This window comes from Schistocerca gregaria, chromosome X (genome assembly GCF_023897955.1).
Source record: "Schistocerca gregaria isolate iqSchGreg1 chromosome X, iqSchGreg1.2, whole genome shotgun sequence".
Classification (NCBI taxonomy): domain Eukaryota; kingdom Metazoa; phylum Arthropoda; class Insecta; order Orthoptera; family Acrididae; genus Schistocerca; species Schistocerca gregaria.
The window spans coordinates 44,709,224-44,730,284 of NC_064931.1; the positions used below are offsets into that span (position 1 = coordinate 44,709,224).

General features: G+C 39.3%; 1 protein-coding gene across 10 annotated transcripts in view; it reads right to left on the bottom strand.

Annotated features, from left to right (window-relative positions):
• Positions 1–21,061, bottom strand: part of LOC126297387 (homeotic protein female sterile-like) — a 242,152-nt gene that overhangs the window by 102,593 nt on the left and 118,498 nt on the right. For all 10 annotated transcript variants that reach the window (XM_049988124.1, XM_049988127.1, XM_049988120.1 and 7 more), the window contains 4 exons: positions 16,081–16,242; positions 15,877–15,954; positions 14,146–14,226; positions 1,492–1,593 (listed from right to left, as the gene is read on the bottom strand). In XM_049988124.1, the coding sequence (XP_049844081.1) occupies positions 1,492–1,593; positions 14,146–14,226; positions 15,877–15,954; positions 16,081–16,242 (423 nt within the window). The remainder of the gene's footprint in view (positions 1–1,491; positions 1,594–14,145; positions 14,227–15,876; positions 15,955–16,080; positions 16,243–21,061) is intronic.

Consider the following 21,061-nt stretch of genomic DNA (forward strand, 5'->3'; position numbering starts at 1 on the left):
ACAAATCTGCAGCCAGCTTCCCACTTTCTGTGATCCTTTGCATAACCAATAACTTGAAATTTAAATTTTCACACAGTTACTCACACACCAAATGCTAACTTGTCTCTCGCCCTTAACTTTCTAACTTCATTACACTGTCTTTTAATTTAGTCAAGTCAGAAGACTTCCCAAAATGCAAAACCTGTACCATTACGCCCAAAGCACAAAGCATAATTTTGGTGATCTGCACTGTTCAATTGTTATGTATGGCTGCCACATAATTCAGTGTCTGCATAATGTACCATTTGTTTACAATAAGTGGACAATTTGCATGGTGGCTGTTGGGGGCAACAGGAGACATGCTTTGACCTCACATTTTGGCTGCCAAGGGAAAAGAAACAGTGAGGGGATAACAACGTTGGCTGCTTGCCGCAGTCCCGGTACCATACCCTTAACAATTTGACACGGTAATACTTCACATCTAGGGGCACGACAACCAACAAGCTGTCTGTCCGCATGAACGGCCACTGATAAACTATGGCCAAAAAACAAGTGCACCACCCTGTGCCTGAACACGCTACCAAACATGATACCCCTCATCTTAATGACTGCTTCACACCTGTGCCATATGGATCCTTCCCACCAACACCAGCTTTTCTGAATTGCACAGGTGGGAACTTTCCCTGCAATACATCCTACGTTCCCATAACCCTCCTGGCCCCAACCTTCATTAGTCACTGTCGTCACCCATCCAGCCCTCTCCCTGTTCCCATTCCAGCACTACACAGCCGTCATTTCACCACCACACCCAGTCTTTTAATTTCTTTTATTTTTATTTCTCTCCTTTCCGCCACTTACCCCCTCCCCCCTCCCCCCTCCTATCCTACCCTCCGTCTAAACTGCAACACTTAACTGTCCGCCACTCCCACCATATTATCCCTCCCACTCCCCGCCCGAGCCTCCTCCTACCCCCACCCAGTCGCCACTCCCATCATGCACTGGTGCAGCTGCTCGCAGTGTAGTTTCAGCTCTCTGAGGCTGCAGATGTGTGTGCAAGTTGCGCTTGTGTGTGTGTGTGTGTGTGTGTGTGTGTGTGTGTGTGTGTGTGTGTGTGTGTGTGTGTACTGCTGACAAAGGCCTTAATGGCCGAAAGCTATGATTGTCTGAATATTTTTATTGTGCCTATCACGGCTCAGTATCTCCGCTATGTGGTGAATACCAACTTTCCATCTCTCATATTGTTAAAAACCTTGTGATCTATACGTAGCTGACCATGAGCCCTGCCAGTAACTAGTACCATATACGGAAAAAAATTGTTTCATCTATAAACTTGATCGGGTAAGTGGTGTTTGCATAACACCTTCTACAAAGATATGGTTCTGTATAAAGTAAAACCAATTCAACACACAAATAAACTGACTGTAAGTGTGATTATATGGCAATCTACTCACACCGTATAGCCTTCAACAGTTTCAAATTTTATAGTAAACTTTTTAAACATATAACAAATACCTTTACAGTCCCAAGATCCATTGGTTTCTTGATTATGTCATGGTAATCATGGAGACCCAGTAATTCAGCATCAACAGGCTTGTAAAATGGCCATGCATAACCCTGTACAAACATCACAGTCAGTATTAATTCAAGAGCAGACACACTTCCACAACACGTGAATTTCTTCATTCTATTCGATCACGCAATTAAAAATATGGCGATGCATCTTACAATCTGACATTTACTCATGGAAACTTTATATCAAAAAGGAGCTGACAGCATATTAAAAAAAGAGAGTACACACCATACTTTTAACTAGCATGTGTGATAACATAATATTCTTGGACTTGTCCAAGGCTTCTGACGCTGTTGACTATGAAATAATACTGCTAAAAAAGGTAGAACCACTAGATGTAAGAGGAGTAGTGAACAAGTGGTTCCAGTCCTAGCTGAAAAACAGGATACATGAGGTAGGGATAGTCCACTCATCTGCTGTTTTTGTAAGACAACTGCTAGGCAAGAAACACACAAATGTAGGTGTTCCTCAGGGTCATGTACTGGGTTCAATTCTGGTCTTAACATAGATGAATGACTTTTCAGATAGTACAAGACATGGAGAAAGATTTCTCTATGCTGACGACAGCAACATCAGTCACTGATAAAACACCAGAGTGCCTATTATTGAAAGCAAATGAATCCCTCAAAAGATGTTTACAGTAGGGTAGTATACAAAAACTGACCTCTAACATGAAGAGAATGAACAGCACGCACTTCAACATTAAGAGGGAAAAACAACTGCTTCACATTAGGTATAGATGACATGCCTTTAGAAGATCGTGTAACGAATATTGATTATCCACTGTGTGTAATGAGCGCACAAAGATACTGGAAAAAAGAATGTCATCAGCATGTTATGTTTTTAGGATTTTATCATTTTTAACAGCCAATGTCTTGTGGCAACATACTATTCTTAAACATTCCTGAGGGTTTTTTCATTCCATCATTACAACTACATGAAAAGTGTTTCTCCCCCCCCCCCCCCCCCCCCCCAAGACATGTTTCATTTTATTGAGACAAAGCACCATCACGGGTCTGTAATTAAAGACTTTTAAAATTTTATTTGTTTTTAAGATCGAAAAACAGTTCTTTAACAATTTGCTGGTTTTTACTTACAGTGATTTCTGATTGGTTTTTTACCAACATCAGGAAATGTCATCTGCTGTCAGGTCTTTGGTGTCTCTCTTTATTAGACAGACACTTGCAGTTTAACTTTTCGTTGCTCTGCATAACTATGCATTTCTTATGCTTTGCACAGTACTCTTTTTCATACAGCACTGTTTACTGTTACTTTTATACTTCTAAGTGTGTATTGTGTTTTGTAGTGTTACCAACACACGATAATGCCATTTTTGTTTTATACTTTTTTATTTTTTCAGTTAACGGTGTGTGTGAATCTACTTAATTATGTTGCTGTGTGTGTATATACTGTGTAAAAGTGCACAGTAGTGTGATGGAAGAAAAGGTGAGGAGAAAGAAGTGAAATGAAACTGGTGGGGGGAGGGGGGGGGGAAGTAGAGAGGGGGGAGTTGCATGAAGAATAAAAAAGGTTCTTTTCTTTCTCCTATGATTTTTTCCAATTTTGTATGTAGTGTCCGGTTTTCAGTATTTATTCAGTCATTGATCAATTGCTTATTTTGTGTTAATTCTTTGTGTATGTGGAAATTTTCTGGGAAAAGAAGGTGGTTTCTGTCTTTACTGATTCTTATGATGTTCATGTCTTTTTCACTATTGCTTGGTCTGTGGTATTCCTGTTTTAGATTATCTGCAAATATTGAATCATTTGTGCCATATTTCAGTGCTCCGATGAATTCTTTATATCTTGTGTCAAATGTCCTGCCAGTCATTCCAATGTATATTTTTTCACAATCTCTGCAACTTAGCCGATAGATACCAGGTTGTTGGTAACCATCTGGTATTTATTTGTTTTGGGATGTGCTTTTGTATTGAGTTGTTTGTTTTGTAAGCAACATTTATGCTTTGTTTTTTGAATATGTTGCCCATTTAGCCAGCTAAAACTAATGTGTACAACAGTGCTAAAGATAACTTGGATGACAGAGTAGTAGATAACAAACAATGAAACTACAACACCTTGTTGAATTTTAATACATACTCATGGTTTACTGCTTTTTAAAGAAAGTCGTGTGCCAGGACCTGAAATACATGGTCGTGCAGAGACAGATTTTTTCAGGTGGGCAGAGGAGGAGACAATGGCAACACATGGCATAATTCAATGTTGGTTGCCTACAAATTGGTTGTCCACACTGGAGTTATCACAAGGGGTATAGCTGCATGTTAATGTCCCGAAAGTCATCAACAAATGTCCTTAGCGTGTGGCGATGAAGAGTAAAACTATATTTTTATATTATCAGGGACCAGAATATGTTCGTGTATAAATTAAAAGGCAGTGACCCCATGTTCGAGAGGATAGGTTTACTCTGTCCTGCCATCCTGTTTAGGATTTTCCATGGTCTTCCCAGATCACTCCAGGCAAATGCCACGATGCACGATGGTTGGTTCACCAATGCCACAGCCTATTCTTATGGAGTATACCTAAGTAGTCTATATACCTATACTTTAAGCTATAGATCTTTATTGTATTACTATGACAACTCCTACACCACTGTGAAGATGATTCTTGGATGAAATAAATAAATAATATTGGTTAAGTGAAAAATGTAAAGCTATTCATTAGCGAAGATTGTTTTAAATGTTACAATGCTTTCCTAGCCATTGCGCTACTGGTGGTGGTATGCCCTTGCCTTCCACTGAAGCCTGAACTGACTAATCCAGTCAGCTACAGGTGAACCTGCAATTTATAACAGACTTCAAGCCACAGTTCAACTTAGTATTTTTCATACACAAAAATCGTTGTCAAAGATGAAAGAAGTGATAATCATTGGTCACGGTTTCTGAAAAGTTTCCGCTTGTGCAGAAAATGCTTTGAGATACACTACTTTACTACATACAAAGTGGATGTTAAAATTCTACTATGAGGAAAGTCATTTCGTCATGAAATCTGCATGGTCTTCCCACTTTTGGTGCAAATATCAACAACCTGTGCCACAACTTTAGAGATAACTAAAAAAGTTATCCCCCCAACATAAGATACTTGACCTCTCATAATCAATGAAAGGAAGTGTTTTCTTAATATAGAGAAACAGGAAAAATAATAAAAATCATGACTGGATTGTTCACCAGTTACATTCATGATATTCCACAGTTCCACAATAAAGTGTACAGAGGTACTACATTAATGAAAGAGAAATTCTAATAAAATGAACTTCCTGGCACCTGTTTGAAGACTCTTGCAATCCAAGTTCTGGCAACAATAGCATGTTTCTATTACTGAAGAGGAAAGGATGTGAGAAAACCAAAGTAAGAGAAAAACCGACACATCATACATGGTGTAACAGAGGTTGTTTTAAAAATTTGAGAGTCTGTAGAGGATGAAATTTTGAACATTTTCTTGTAAGAAACTAATAGCCGGAAATGTGCATAGTGCTGTTTCTACGGCACTATGCACTTTCTACACATTCAGTAGGCTAAATTTAACACTTGAATACTGTAGTTTGGAAAACATTTATTAACAGTAGAGTACAATCAAAGACTGTAAACCGAATAAGTGGCTTCATTACTATAGGGTAAATATTCAATGTGATGACTAATTTCATTACATAATGTGAAACAATGAATCATGTTTTGTTTTTGCAATGGAACATCCTCCAGAAGTTCTGGCAAGACCATGCATCATTCAAACAATCTAGTAAGACATGCGTTTCAATAAGGAACTCTCCAAGAATTCCAGCCCAACCAAATCTTCACTATGAATATTACCTGGTAACTTTTTGCATAGGTAATGTGTGGATTTTCAACAGCCCAGTGATGGATGTAAAAACAATTTCACATTTCTGGCTATGCATCATGCATCATTCGGAAAATACAGGGTAGTCTTATATTCACAGATTAAACTACTGTTGCCGAGATCAACATTTTTACATTGTTTAATGGAGTATACAGGGGTCACCGGGGAAGCACTGGATATTAAGGTCATATACAGATTTATTTTGAACCAAGGGCAGGCCAAGTGGGGTGGGGTGGGGTGGGGTGGGGTGGGGTGGGGTGGGGTGGTGTGTGTGTGTGGGGGGGGGGGGGGGGTAAATGATACTCTCATTTGGACATGCTCGAGTACGAACATTTCCCCAATATGCCGAAACATGTGGCATTTGACTAGCATGGTGCTAATGTAAGAAATACACGAGAAACTATGAACTAGCCACTACAACAATCTATTGCTCTGCTTATAATTTTACAGTTTGTGAAACACAGTAGGAAATAGCATTAAATTCTATCATCTTACAAACTCTTGTATTTCAACAGGTTTGCAATTAAAGTTCTCATACATGTATTGACACCATATACAAATATTAATGCTACTTTATAAGTAAAGGTAATATTCAAAAGAAAATGTTCGTCAAAAAGCATTACTTGATTCTGAACCCAGATCAGTATTTTATTTGGTTTTGAGATAATTTAATTATTTACTAAGTGGGTTGCAAATGATAAATTCATTCATTGTTCATGTATTAGAATACTGGGTAAAAATTTACCAGCTTTTGGTCAGCTTTAGAACATGATGATGGTGTTAAGATGAAACAAGAAGGAAAATTAATACAGAATGAAATGTTAAACAAAATAAATCACATTAAACTAAGAGAATTTATAATCGTGAGAATAAATAACAATGGCAAGACCTGTCATGGACGTAGTACCATGTCAGCATATCATGTGACAAGTAAAAGTTGGACTGAATCTTCATTGCTATCTTTTCTCTATGTATTAGTTGATGTTACACAAAACTTGGGCCATACAAAGTATCGCAGCCTGTCTTTCACAGTTGATCAACAACAGTACTACAGAAGGGTTGGAGTGGGGACAGTGACACCAGCTTGGCTTTAGGACTAGGATGAGTGCAGGGAGAGGAATAGTGAGTGGGCAGAAAACATCGTGTTACCAACCCTGGGAATGTATAGCATTTTTATGAAAATTTACCACATCTGAACTGCAGTTTGCCTAGATCCATTTGTATTTGGAATTGAATTGACTTTAAAATTGGACAAATACTTTACAACAGTATTCAATTCTGCAGGAGAAGGGAAATGTCTAGATAAAGCCTATGACACACTTGCATGTTTTGTTCTGGAATGTTGCCAACTCCCACCTTGGAATATGACAGGACTGAAAGTGGATGTGTCAGCAGCTGGTTCTACGCAGCCAATGAGGGATCGACAGGCAGACAATATGTTTGGAAGCAAGAGACATTGTAACATTCTCATGTCAGTATAGCAACGAAATCGCATGTGTATTCCTGGAGGTGGGGTGGTGGTGGTGGTGGTGGTGGTGGTGGTGGTGGTGGTGGTGGCAAGAGCTTTGTTCTCTGATACCACAGTAACCAAAACCTCAGAAATGGCAACATATTCAGAAGAAATACCAAATATTCCTAACAATGAAGATATAAATTTCAAAGACGACTGGGTTAGTAAGCAAAAAAGATAGAAAAGAGACTGGTCTACTAATTAATGTGAACTATTTCTTTATTTTATTTCTCCTTGTATTATCAAAATGCAGACTGTCAATAAATGGCACAAGTTTAGAATATGTGTAATGTTAACTTTTTAGGCAGATACTTAATGTCAATAAAAAGTTCTGTAATTCTGATTAATCAGATTATGTTGAAAATAAATTTTTCAGATGGAGCCTATTTAAAAAATGGGAGTCATCTTATGCTCAGGTAAACACAGTATATACCACTGGCCTTAAAAGCTGTTTTGTTACTTTATTTACAACAATCAAATTTACTGGTATTAATAAATTCACAGTAGTTTCTCTGTTAAGTGTGTATACGATTACTGTGTTTCTACATTGACAGGCTTGAGATTTAAGGGAATACATGAGTAATGGTATAAATATTTACCAATAGTCTTTGTGGCATTAGCCTTCAGAGCTGGCTTCAGATTCATCTACCTACTGTCACCTGTGCATGTTATCTTCTGATCTATTCTGCTATAAGTATATAATCATTAGGGAAGTTGTCTGTCAGCATACACTGCGGATTCGATTTTCTGGACCTCAGTTATATGGATTCGCAATTATCCAAATTGTCAACCATGAACATCTTTGTAGTCTAGTCCATGCGTGCAAGTACACGCCACACTGGTATTACCCAACCAAACCCTGTGCAGTCTTTGCCCCACAAGTTTCATTATTCCTTGAGTCAGACAGTCCACATTTCATTATTGTTTGAGTCAGACATGTTCCAATTGCTACGCCACTGTACCATGTCATGTCTGTGTTAAAAAATGTCAAAACTGATGTTATTGTTACAAATCACAAAAAAATATTACTGATTAAAAAAAATGAGGGGGGGGGGGGGGGGGGGAGAACTAGGTGTAAGATAGCTTATGAGCATGGTGTACGTACTCTTGTGACTAGCAATAGTAAGAAGAAAACCAATTTAATTCTGAAGTAAAAATGAAAACTTGATAGTGAAGACATGAGTAAACATCAAAAAGTGATGATGAAAGCAAAAAATGAGCTCTTGAACGAAACTTTGGATTGTTGGTTTTTACAAAAGCCCTCACCTAACATTATGTATTAACCATAGAAAGATAACCATACTTAATAATAGAAAAATCACTTTTCTTCATACATTCAGTCATTCGGATTACTGATTATCCGGATGGTTTATGACAACAGCCTGGATAATCAAGTCTCCATTGTATTTACAGGTAGTTTTCTTCCGTGTCGCATACATAAGTAAATAGACTGTTGTGAATTCATAAATATCATACATTATTTCTGCAACATGACAAAAACAGTTTACACACACACTTGAATTTAATGGAGGTATTATATATTCATTTTTGGTTGTTTTTAGCATACTGACATCCATGAATATTTCCTTTACATCTATAAGAATGACATCACTGAGGAGGCGAAGTTAGATGGTAGATGAAATTCTGGCTGATTATGCAATGAACTGCTACAATGAGGTTACAGAAAAGCACACAACAGATTAAGAATTTAAGAGGACACACACATTCAGATGGCATAGCTACTATTTATACAGTTTTGAACACTACTACGGAAACTGATGATAGTGTGGGTAACACAGTGTCAAGTGGATCAGTAGGTGAAATGTGTAGTGCAGGTGCATCAGATAGGGAAGTGCATGTGCCTGAAGCAGCATTTCATTGGAGTTGTTAAACTGACTTTGATATTGAAGTGGTTGCCAGTGAGGATTTTATGCATAGTCTAAAGTTGGTTGTGAACCCCACTTTTTTGGTAAATGTCTTCCTCCTGAGGGCATATGTTTACTAAAAGAATTGACACTGATAATTTTCTGCAGATTTTTTTTCAAATTTACCAGAGGAGCTACCGTGTATAATTTTGTGCTCCTGATTCATTGGTATGAATATTTATCATTCCAATAATTCATAGTGGACTTGAAGATACAGAATAAATTTAGCAGATTTATCGATTATTAAGACCCAAAAATGCAGCATTTACTTTTGGCAAATTTCACATCTGTTTCTGGTGAAATTCACACACACACTATATATATATATATATATATATATATATATATATATATATATATATATATATATATAGTTTTTATCTGTAAATGACTCTTCATACATATTTAAAAGATTGTCATGCTATGAGCCTGAAGACATTGTCCTAAGGCTCTGAAATAACTTTATGGTGATTGAATAGCTTCTCAACTTTCATGTTTGCTTTTGCAGAAACTTCAAATAGTTTTTTTTTTTCCAAAATGGTCATTGCTTTTTTTTTTTTTTTCCTCTCTCTCTCTCTCTCTCTCTCTCTCTCTCTATTCAAGCTTACCAATAATGGTTGTTCCTGTTAAGAAGCAGCAACATTTTCCCACATGTGAACTGAGTGCTTATCTAGTTTAATGTGTTTTTTGGTATTAATTTTTCCCAAACCAATTTGATTACTATAAAATCTAATTAGAAGGTTAATTTCAACCTTTTGTGGGTATCTGAAGCTCTCTCTCACACGAGAACACTACAGGTAGAACAGACGAAGTACTTAGCGTAGCAGTATAGCCGAAAATAACTATTTGCACGTTACGAGAAAAATTCTGGCTTGTTCAAAGTAAGCTGACAGATTTTCTTTTTGGCTGCTGTAGTGCAAAGTGCGGACACTATAAACTGGCAGTTAGCCACGAGTGTAAACAAACTAGAATCATGAACACCATAGAGTGAGGAGCAGTGCGGGGAATTTAACCCTGCCACCCTCTTACAGGTCAGACAGCCTACAACCATGTTCTGTTTTTCTGTGAAAGCTGACCTGACATACAGTCACATGAATCATCAATCCCTTCTCGTTGTGTGTGGGCCATAATAGAACCCCATGATGGACAAGGATTAGTCTCTTCATTCAATCAAAAATAAGAAAAGAACGAACAACACACACAATGCAAGGTATTTGGTAACAGCCACAACACAATTGTTTGCCGAGATCAGCAGTGCCACAAACAAGGAAGTCCTGGCCCGACCTCTACCATTATTTGACGCAATCACAGTTCAAAACACCAGCCACCAAAATGTTGGTTGGTTGGTTTGTGGGGGTTGAAGGGACCTTACTACAAAGGCCATTGGTCCCTTTTTCCATGATCATGAAACACCCACAAGGAACAAAAACAAGCAACGGAGATGACAAGGGATGACACAGAAGAACAAGAAGAAGAGGGGGAAAAAACACAGAAAAAGAAGAATTAAAAACACACAGAGTGTTACAGAGGTTGGCTGACATTGGAAACAAAAAAAGGAAAAGTCAACCACCATATGACACACTAAAAAGCTCAATCTAAAACCATAGGGCAAAGGCCAGACTCAATACAAAACCTCAGATCGAGCAACAAAAGCCCCCTGCACGAATAAAACTCAAAGCTAAGCCTGCCATCGCAGTGTCATCCATTTAAAGTGCAGGGAGCGTATCAGGCAGCGCAAACGTCTGCCTGAGCGCAGTTAAAAGCGGACAGTCCCACAAAATGTGGACCACTGTTAATGCTAAACCACAGCAACAGAGAGATGGGTCATCACGGCACAATAAATAACAGTGCGTCATACAGGTGTGACCAATGCGCAACCGGCAGCGTACAACATAGCCCTTGCGAGAGGCCCTCAAGGAGGAGCACCAGACACCGGTAGTCTTCTTGACGATCCGAAGTTTGTTGGGTGAAGGCAGGGTGCGCCATTCATCACCCCCAAGTACCAAGGACCTTCTGCCACAAAACTGAACGGAGATCACACTCCGAAAGGCCACTCTCCAAAGCCAGTGTACGGACAGCCTGTTTGGCCAGTGTGTCAACACATTCATTACCCGGAATGCCGAAATGACCCGGGATCCACATAAAATCCACAGAGCAGACGTAACGGGCAAGAGTATGGATGGACTCCTGGATAGCCATCACCTGACGAAAGCAAGGAAAACACTGGTTGATAGCTTGTAAACTGGTCAATAGCTTGTAAACCACTCAGGGAGTCACTAAAGATAATGAACGACTCACCTGAGCAGGAGTGGAAATACTCTAGGGTACGAGAGATGGCGACCAGCTCGGCAGTGAAAACACTGCAGCCAGCCAGCAATGAGCGTTGTTCAGAATGATCCCCAAGAGTAAGAGCATAACCAACTCGACCAGCAACCATCAAATCATCATTATAGACCACGTCAGAGCCATGAAATGTGGCAAGGATGGAAAGAAAGTGGCGGCGGAGGGCCTCGGGAGGGATTGATTTCTTCGGGTCCTGTGCCAAATCCAGCCGAAGCCATGGGTGGGACACACATCACGGGGGTATACGTATTTGGACCCAGAAAAAGAGGTGGGAGAGGGAAAAACTCAAGCCCAGAGAGAAGAGCCCAGATGCGAACTGCAATCGTACACCTAGACCGGGGCAGCCGTTCTGAAAGATGGACGTCCAAGGTGAGGAACAGCAGATGGTAATTTGGATGCCCGGGCAAGCTACAAACATGTGAAGCCTAAGTGGCCAGTAGTCGTCAGCGCCAGATCCGCAGTGGAGGGACACCAGCCACCACAAGTAGGCTATTTACAGGACTTGTGTGGAAAGCTCCAGTTGTGAGGCAGATCCCACAGTGAAGTATGGGGTCGAGCACCTGCAACACGGAAGGCGAGGCCGAACCATAAGCCAGGCTCCCATAATCAAGACGGGACTGAATCAACGCGATACAGTCATAGAAGGGTAGACCGATCGGCACCCCAGATGGTGTGACTCAAGCAACAAAGAGTGTTAAGGTGGCGCCACAATGTTTTTTTAAGCTGCCAAATGGGAGCCAAGTCAACCGGGCATCAAAAAGCAAACCCTAAACCGATTCGTCTCCACCACGACAAGAAGTTTGTCGTCAAGATAAAGCCGTGGCTCAGGGTGAACAGTGCGATGCCGGCAGAAATGCATGACACAGGTCTTGGCAGCCAAGAACTGGAAGCCGTGCATGACGGTCCAAGACCACGCCCTGTGGGTAGCGCCCTGTAGCCACCGTTCAGCAACCACAATGCCAGTGGAGCTATAGTACAGGCAAAAGACACCTGCATACAAAGAAGCCGATATGGACATTCCCAAAGCTGCAGCTAGCCCATTGATAGCAACTAATAAAAGGTAGACACTCAAGACAGATTCTTATGGGACCCCATTCTCCTGGACTCAGGAGGAAATATGGGAGGAACCAACTTGCACGCGGAAGGAACAAAGCAATAGAAAATTGAGTAAAATGCGGGAGTGGGCCCCTAAGACCCCACCCATGAAGCATGGTGAGGATGTGATGTTGCCACATCGTATCGTACGCCTTTCACATGTCAAAAAAGATGGCAACCAGATGCTGACGGCAGGCAAATGCCATGCGGATGGCAGACTCCAGGCAGAACAGATTATCGGTGGCAGACCGGCCCTTACGGAACCCACCCTGGGACAGAGCTAGGAGGCCCCGAGACTCAAGTAGGCAACCCAACCTCCAGTTCACCATGCGTTCGAACAACTTGCACATAAAGTTGGTGAGGACAATGGGGCGGTAGCTGTCCACCTCCAGGGGGTTCGTTTCAGGCTTCGACACTAGGATGATCATGCTTTCCCGCCACTGAGAGGGGAACTCAGCCTCAACCCAGATACGGTTGAAAATGTTGAAGTGGTGTCGCTGGCATAGAGTCACCTAATCTTGCACCAATCCTGTGATGGGAAGGTATGGGTGCCAATGGTGGAGACATACAATTCCGAACATTCCTGCTTCCGTTGGCAAGTTGAGGGGACCTGGAATAACAGGGAATTGCCGATTCTGGGGCAGAAACCACCACATCAATGGCACCATGAGAAAGAGGCTCAAAAGTGGCAATGGAGACGATCGAGTCCCAGTCAGCCTTTTTCAAAACCCATCTGGGGAGGCGCCCAGGTGAGTGACGCTGGGACAGTGACAGAAAGATCGGAAAGTGGTCACTATCGCACAAGTCATCATGCACAATCCATTGGACAAACTGAAGAAGGCCAGGGCTGCAGACCAAAAGGTCAATGGCTCGGCAAGTGCCATGCACCACACTGAAATGTGTGGAGGCACCGTTATTTAAAAGAGAAAGGTCGATCTGTACCAACACTAGCTGAACGACAGTGCCTTGGCCTGCCAAAATGTCACCATTATACTAACTTTTAACTTTAGCTAGCAAACATACACGTTATATTGTTCTAAGATACTAGATCCCATGGCTACATCCTATGATGTAGTACAAAGTGTTGATCTTATGCAGACCATTCATCATCTCAATTGGCTAGGCACCAGAGCCTAGAGTGCACTGAAATGCTGTTACATTTGTGCACGTTCTATTTTACAAACACATTCTTACCCACATCATCTTTCCAAACTGAGCTTCGCAAGATGACGTGTAATACCAGTTACTAAAAAGTTGGTTCAAATTTCAATATTTATATGCAGAAAACAAAGCTATATCAAACTACATCTGAGAAAATAGGTCATCTGGTTACAATTCGCAATGAAATATTTTTTAGTAGATAATTCTGCATTTTGAGTCAAAATTCACATCTATATTCACATTAAAGCTATATGAGAATTTTTATTATCCCTACTGATTACTACTCCCAAAGAGTACATATTGACATGAATTTCATTGTTATTCTGGATACAACATTTTGTCACTTAATGGATTACAAAAAACCTTAAGATGGAAATACATTTCGTGTCTCTTAACACATCAATCTTAGCACAGTAATTAAAATTTTGCAAAACACAGTCTACAATGCAATCTTAAAAATGTGAATGTGACCACTCCTTAAAAACTGGAAAGCTCCACGTCATTCCCTTCATAGTTCAGAGAAATTTATGGCTGACCACCAGATTGCATTGAAACTTCTAGAAATAAATTTTGAGGAAAAAACTTGTAAATGATGATAATATTATTGCTTTAAAAATAGTTGAAGTTTTGTATATATGTTACAATACGAAACTAACATTTTCGACACAACAAATGCATATACAAATTATTTCATGTGGAGGTAAATTGATACATACCGAATGCTTCTTTGAAAAGAGCTCCTTCAATATCTCATTGCAAGCCTTCAGAGATTCATTCAATTTATCCTTCAGCTTTACCTAAAAATAACACAAAACCACATAGTTTATAACTAAGCCAGTATTTTTAATAAACATTAATTGCGAATGAAATACAGTACGAGTGGAGGCATTCAAAGAGGGGAATTTTCTGTTGGGACAAAAGGTACAAATGGAGTTTCCCCCTAACAATAATGACTAAAACTAAATAGAAATCCACAAGTGTAAGAATTTTTGTAAAGTAATCACATAATTTCTTTCAAATGATGAAGTGACAATCATACAAAGTTTCATTTTTTACCACAGAAAAGGAAGGCTTAACAATTCTTGATGCATTGGTCCCACTGCAGCGAACAGGTTTCTCAAAAGCTATCAAATGCACTTTACTATTTGCAATTTTGTAGTATCACACATACATAGTTTTACAAGCACCTTTTATCATCATTATTGATGCAAGTGTAGTACTGACAAATGTCCCAATAGTCCTGACTTACACTAACTGTTAACGTGAATTCTTAAGGTCTTGTATATAAGTTGGGTAGCGATCTATACATGTTTAGTTTACCCTTTTTTTTGCACTTATATGAAAACAATTATTTACAATCACAAATTGCATCAGTCCATTTTAATTCAAAATGGTTTTCTGTTCCAATATTTCCTATTATCATTGTTTATGATATATATATATAAGGTTGACACAGTTGTGTCATGAGAACTTCGTTGTACTCCTTATTTTGGTACCCTTCCCCTGTTAGTGAGAGACTGTGAAGATACCTGCTTTGCAGTGTCACACCATTCATTATTGTGTACATCTAAAAAAGTTGGTACAGTTGTATCCACACACTAACAAACTCACACCTAGGTATGATTACCATGCAACATAAGGAAACCAAGTCCTATATTATATGCCAGATACTGAGAATTTTTTCCGATACTGACATCAATTATGTCGAATACACTAGCCTCCCGGCATGAACCATGGACCTTGCCGTTGGTGGTGAGCCTTGCGTGCCTCAACGATACAGATAGCCGTACCGTAGGTGCAACCACAGCGGAGGGGTATCTGTTGAGAGGCTCAGACATTTCGGACGCCATCTATGGTGCTGATACTGAGTAACTGTTTTAAGGAGTCCAAACAACGAAGGTCATCAGTCTCCTGTTCACTCCCCAGGACAGAAGCTGTGTCTCAATCTGTCTGCCTGTAAGTGCGAGAAAGTTTTCGAAATGTTTACATAGTATTTATCTTATGTATCTGAGGTATAACATGGGAACCAACCTGGTATTCACCTAGTGGGATGTGAGAAACCACCCAAAAACCACATTCATGCTGGTCAATACACCAACCCCTTGTCATCAATGCAATTGGCAGATTCTATCTGGGGCCAGCATACCTCCCCTTCCCAGAAACAGTCACGGTGGCATGGGCAGGTCGCCATTTAACAAATTTTTTCAAGTGTAGTTAAATATGAAAAACGTACATTTTGGTGGCACCAAAAAAGCTTGCCAGAGCGATTAGAATGTACAATCTTAAAACCATCATTGAAAATATCACAATAGGCTGTTATGTACGGCACGTATAACTGTAACTTACAAAGGTATCTCCTAAAATTTGCTGATTAAGTTAAGACCACTAGAAAGCACTTCCTACAATCTGTGTATCCTGAAAATCTGCTTTAAAAATGTTTACTGTACCTGTGATGTTATCCCAGTAGCTGAATGAGGGACCGCAGCTTGACTAAAGGGAACACCATCATCTTGTCGTTGAGGCTGCTATAAAATATGTTACATTAAACATGGACCTGCTCTCTCAGTATATGATTAAGTCAAAGAACAGAATAAGAATCAATTAAGAAACTAAGCAACAATAGTTAGGTACAGAATGTAGTATTTTCTAACCTGGTAAACTGGCAAATCTTTCACAACCTTCCTGATTGTCCTTCCAGATTCTCTCCGTGTAGCAACTTTGGCAGACTTAGAATCAATTGAATTGTAAAGGGGCTCAAAGGAATCTGATGATGGTGTTGTTGTATCTGCCTTTCTTTTCACACCCTTCTTCATCTAAAAGTTACATAAAAAACCTTAAGAATCTCACTTCATTGAACATACATACCAGCATCACATTATAATAAATCCTTTTGTATTAGTAACACCTTGAGTAATGCTGCAAACAGCAAAACCAGCATAAAATTCTGTAAATATGTAAGAGGTATTCAATGCAGGACAAAACAACAATACTGTACCTCTCTTATGACATTACTAGCAGGTCAACAAAAATATTCTTCCATTAAGGCAGCACACTAGTTCTTATAGCACACAGATTTATATACAGGGTGCTTCAAAGTCCATGCAACAAATACTGACAGTTCCAGGCAATGCTGCCCGCCCGTCTGTAATGGTTATGTCCCTGAGACGCAGCAGGGCACAGGTTCTCACGGTATGTGCATGCCTTGTGGGTTGCCTAAAAAAAACAAGTGATCTGCCACATGTGGAACGGGGTAGGCCCATCAAAATTAAAGGTCCCAATTAATTCTAATATATCTTTCTCTGCTTAGAGACACTGATTTTTAAGGTTTTCTTGTTTAAATTCAATCTTATTAATTTAGTGGGGTAGGTTGCATGCAGAACACAAGGAACTCTCAACGCACAAGAGCCAGTGAATACTAAGGTTGCCTAGGGTCACCACAATGCATCAGCGAACAGTTTGCCTCTCACTAAAGTTGTTGTTAATGACATTAGTAATCACTACCCCTAGATGTTGGAGGCAAAAACTTTGAAACACCCTGCATACTTTCAGCCCGACACTTACAGATCAGGCATTAATATCTGGAAATTTTGTCTCCACGACATCCAAGAGCGTCTCAATGGACGACACACTCGAGACACTCATATCTTCTGACAGGTGAAGGCCAAAGCTTCTTAAAAATAAATGCAGGGTATTTTAGTCTAAATCAACACTGGCATACTCTCTACACAAAACAGGATACAGCTGATATCCCTGCAGTTTCTATTTACAACTCAATGTTAAACAATTATTAAGGTTATAGCTAATGTATCCGGCACAAAAGTAGAGTCCTCAAGGTCACAGCCACTGCCTGCCACCAGCAGGGCTGTGATTCGCTTGCCTCTCAGCTTTGTTGCCATGTAGGTACCGTTAGCGGTGCGGTAGATCAAAGCAGCTGAAAGCTCAGTGTAACTGCTATATCGAGTGTTCACGTCTGACATTAGCGTCTTACTGCCTTTACAAAGGTGTTTTGACATGTCTTTGGTGGTGAACAACACTGCAGGAGCAACAGCCTACTTGTAGTACTCCTCCAGTCGGTGGGTGTAAAGGCATTCATACATGAACAATCTAATATTATCATATCAAATGTACTCAAGTTTTTTTACTGATCTGGCAGACAATGAAGACATGAGGAATAACTTAAATTTTGCGCAAGTTCATAAACTTACAGCTAAAGCCAAGTCAAATGTAGGTCGTATTAGCAAATCTGTGTCATGTGAACAGAAATCGACCGACTTTGACGATTTTAACAACGAACAGGTATGTAGAACTGTACTTGGATATAAGACAGAGTAGAGTATCCAACGGCTAAAGAAATACAGGTTGACCTCAGTGAAAAAATTAATTGCTCAGGCTCAGAGACCTCCACTCTTCATCTTTTTCAAGAAGTGTAATGATGGACGGAAATTCTTAATGGAACTCCGAGACACTCCGGCTGCAAGAGCGAAGTTTTTGCGGACAATGCACTTCTTGCATGCTGAAGACACCAGACCTATAGTGTCTTGTATGAAACTTGTGTTTCACAGAACCACACCAATAAGTATATATGGTATGACTCCAAAGGAAATGGCAGTTTGAAAGTGCCTACTGGTAGAAGTGACAGATCAATCATCACCCACACTGGTTCATCAACTACAGGCTTCATACCAAAGTTCTTGCTAATCCGATTACCATTCAGAAATGAATGGAGAAGTTTTTAAGAACTGGTTTATTCGACTGTTGTCTGCACTGGAAGAAAGGTCAATTATCGTGATGGATAATGCCAGCTGCCACACTATTTAGATAGAAAAGCTGCCACATTCAAATTGGCTCAAGGCACATATTATGGAGTGGTTAGAGAGAAAGACTGTTTCATTTTCAGTTGATGAAACGAAGGATGAACTCCTGTCTAAGGAAGAAATCATAGGTGCCAAAAAGACTTACGAATTAGATCAATTGGCAAATGAAATGGGACATCAAGTGGTACATCTACCACCGTATCACTGCCAGTATAATCCCATTGAATTGATATGGGACCAAGTACAGCGAGAAGTAGTGAAAAGAAATATACTACTTTCAAACATGCTGATGTCTAGAAGCTAATGCATGAAGCTCTTGACAACGTTACTCAGCAGGACTGACAGAGGTAAGTAAAACACACAAAAGCATTGCCAAGATCTGATTTCTTAAACCAGGGTTTAAGAGAGACCATAGTGGAAGTTATGATGATACACCTGGCTGAAACAAGCGACAGTAATCTGAAGACACGGAGTCAGAAGATCCTTCAGTTTAGCTAAGTGCCGTCTACGCGAAAAAACAGACTTGATTCAAATGTCTGTCTATTCATTTCAGTTATAGAGGGCATACTGCAAATGTTTTTCCCTTACAGTAGACATCTGATAAATTTATCACAAGTGGTGGCGATCAGTTTACTCCACAGTAACTGTCAATTAAAATAAGATTGTCAATTTTGCATTAATAAACAACAGTTTTTCCTAAAAAACTGTATCGAATGTCTTTGCATTCGGGTATAATCTTACTGCATTCGGTTTACTTCTACATTCGAAATTTAACTTTTTTTTTTCCTCCATAGAATGATTTACTGGCTGTTTCGTAGGAAAGGTAATGCAGTTCATAAAATGACAAAACATTGTAGTGCTTCTGTATCGATTGTATATATAAACAGAGCAGTAACATCACAACAGTCGCAGCACCTATTCCGATTCTCCAAGAAGAGCATAGAAATCTGTGATATTTGAAAACTTTTACAAAGAGCTAGAATGTAAAATTGTATTACTTTAGTATGACAGAGGATAGTAGCCGATGGCTAGAGAAATACATGGTAATGTCAGTGATATAACTGATTATTCTGGCCAGTCACTTCAATGTACTGTCTTCTCCACCCACTTGGTTTTTAATTCAGAAACTGTAATGATGGACGAAATTTGTAACAAAAGACAGGGACATTGCAGTAGTAAGAACGAGGTTTTTGTGTACCAAGCACGTATTGCGTGCTGAGTATAATAGGCTTACAGCAAATTTAGATAAAACTTGGGTTTCACAAAACCTTTCAAACAAATATTTTGCTAGACTTCAGTGAAAATGTTAGCTTCAAAATAACTACAGTTACTTTTGCGTAGTGTATATTGGCGTTTTCAGTGATGGATGCAATGCCGAAGGATATGTATTAGCAGCCAGTAAAATATTTTTGAGAAGTAGGGAATATTCTCGGTCATATTAAAGTGAGCTGTCCAAACTAAACTCTTGGTGATGGCCTATGACTTGCTCGCTGCTGTACACTGAATAGTGCAGAAGTAATTTGCCTCTGTACGCAATACAATACAATAATGTTGTCTGAAATGTTAGAAAAAATAATTTTGTAGTTTTCTTAAGAACTTTCTCACGGGAAGTTTCTTCGCAGTCCTACAAAATGAAAATTAATCAGTGACTACATTGTTTGCTACGCAGTCAGCACAGTTGCGCACCTCAAACTTAGAGGAGCAGGTGATGTTGCTTTGATGTGACTAATTTTGTGACAAGCCCTCTTCGGAGCTTTGTGTCTTTCTTGTGGGGAGAAACGATGTCGCTAAAAATGAAGTAAAAGATTTCGTGCTTTCCCTTAAACGGAGGTTGCATGAATTCCAGAACACGAATGTGATCATTTTTTCTGTACCACATTATCACGATCTACATAATTGGTCCTGTGTAAACAAGGAAATAGAAAAAATGAATAAAGCTGTGCAAGATATATGCAGGGAATTCAAAAATACAACATACATTGATATAAGCACACTAGGGAAACGATTTCATACATCACATGGTTTGCACTACAACAGACTAGAAAAAGCATATGCTAGTTGGAAGATCTTGGATATAGTTCATGCAAAATCAAACATGCAACAAGCTATAAAGACAAAAATGATGTATCTTTTGAATTTAACATGCAACATGATGAAACAGTGACGTATACCAAGAGCACTGATGAAAATGCTTTTTTAACGGAAGTAAATATTCCAGCGATTCCAACTTAGTCAGAAATAATATGTGCAACTCGGATTCGCCACATGCAGATGAGTGCTCAATTGAGAATGAAAACAATGACAAAATATTAATATTACTGCAAGTCAATATTTGTTGTTTAAAAAATAAACTGTTAGAATTAGAACATTTTTGTAACATTAAGGATGTAGATGTGATGTGTGTGTCATACCACTGGCTAACAGAAAGTTAAGTTGACAGTTTTTTTCCCTCAAGGATATGTTTTACCCAACATAATGTGCATGAAAAACAGAAGAAATGGGGGTGCTGGTATTTATATCAAGCATGTCCAACAATTTTCAAAATTAGATAACGCCATATTGTTCAGAAGTAAATGCCGAATTTAGCTGTGTAAGACTGACTGAAGAAAACATTATAATTGTTAGCCTGTATAGGTCTCCAAATTTAGACATTCATTTTTTTTAACAGTTTGAACTAGTAGTTTTGAAACTTTTTAAGTTTAAAACAAGATTGTTATTTGTGGTGATTTTAATACTGAAATGGGAAACTCAAGGCAACAAGACTCCAGAACATTTTTTAATATATTAAGATCTTTAAACTTGCACTGCACGAACAATT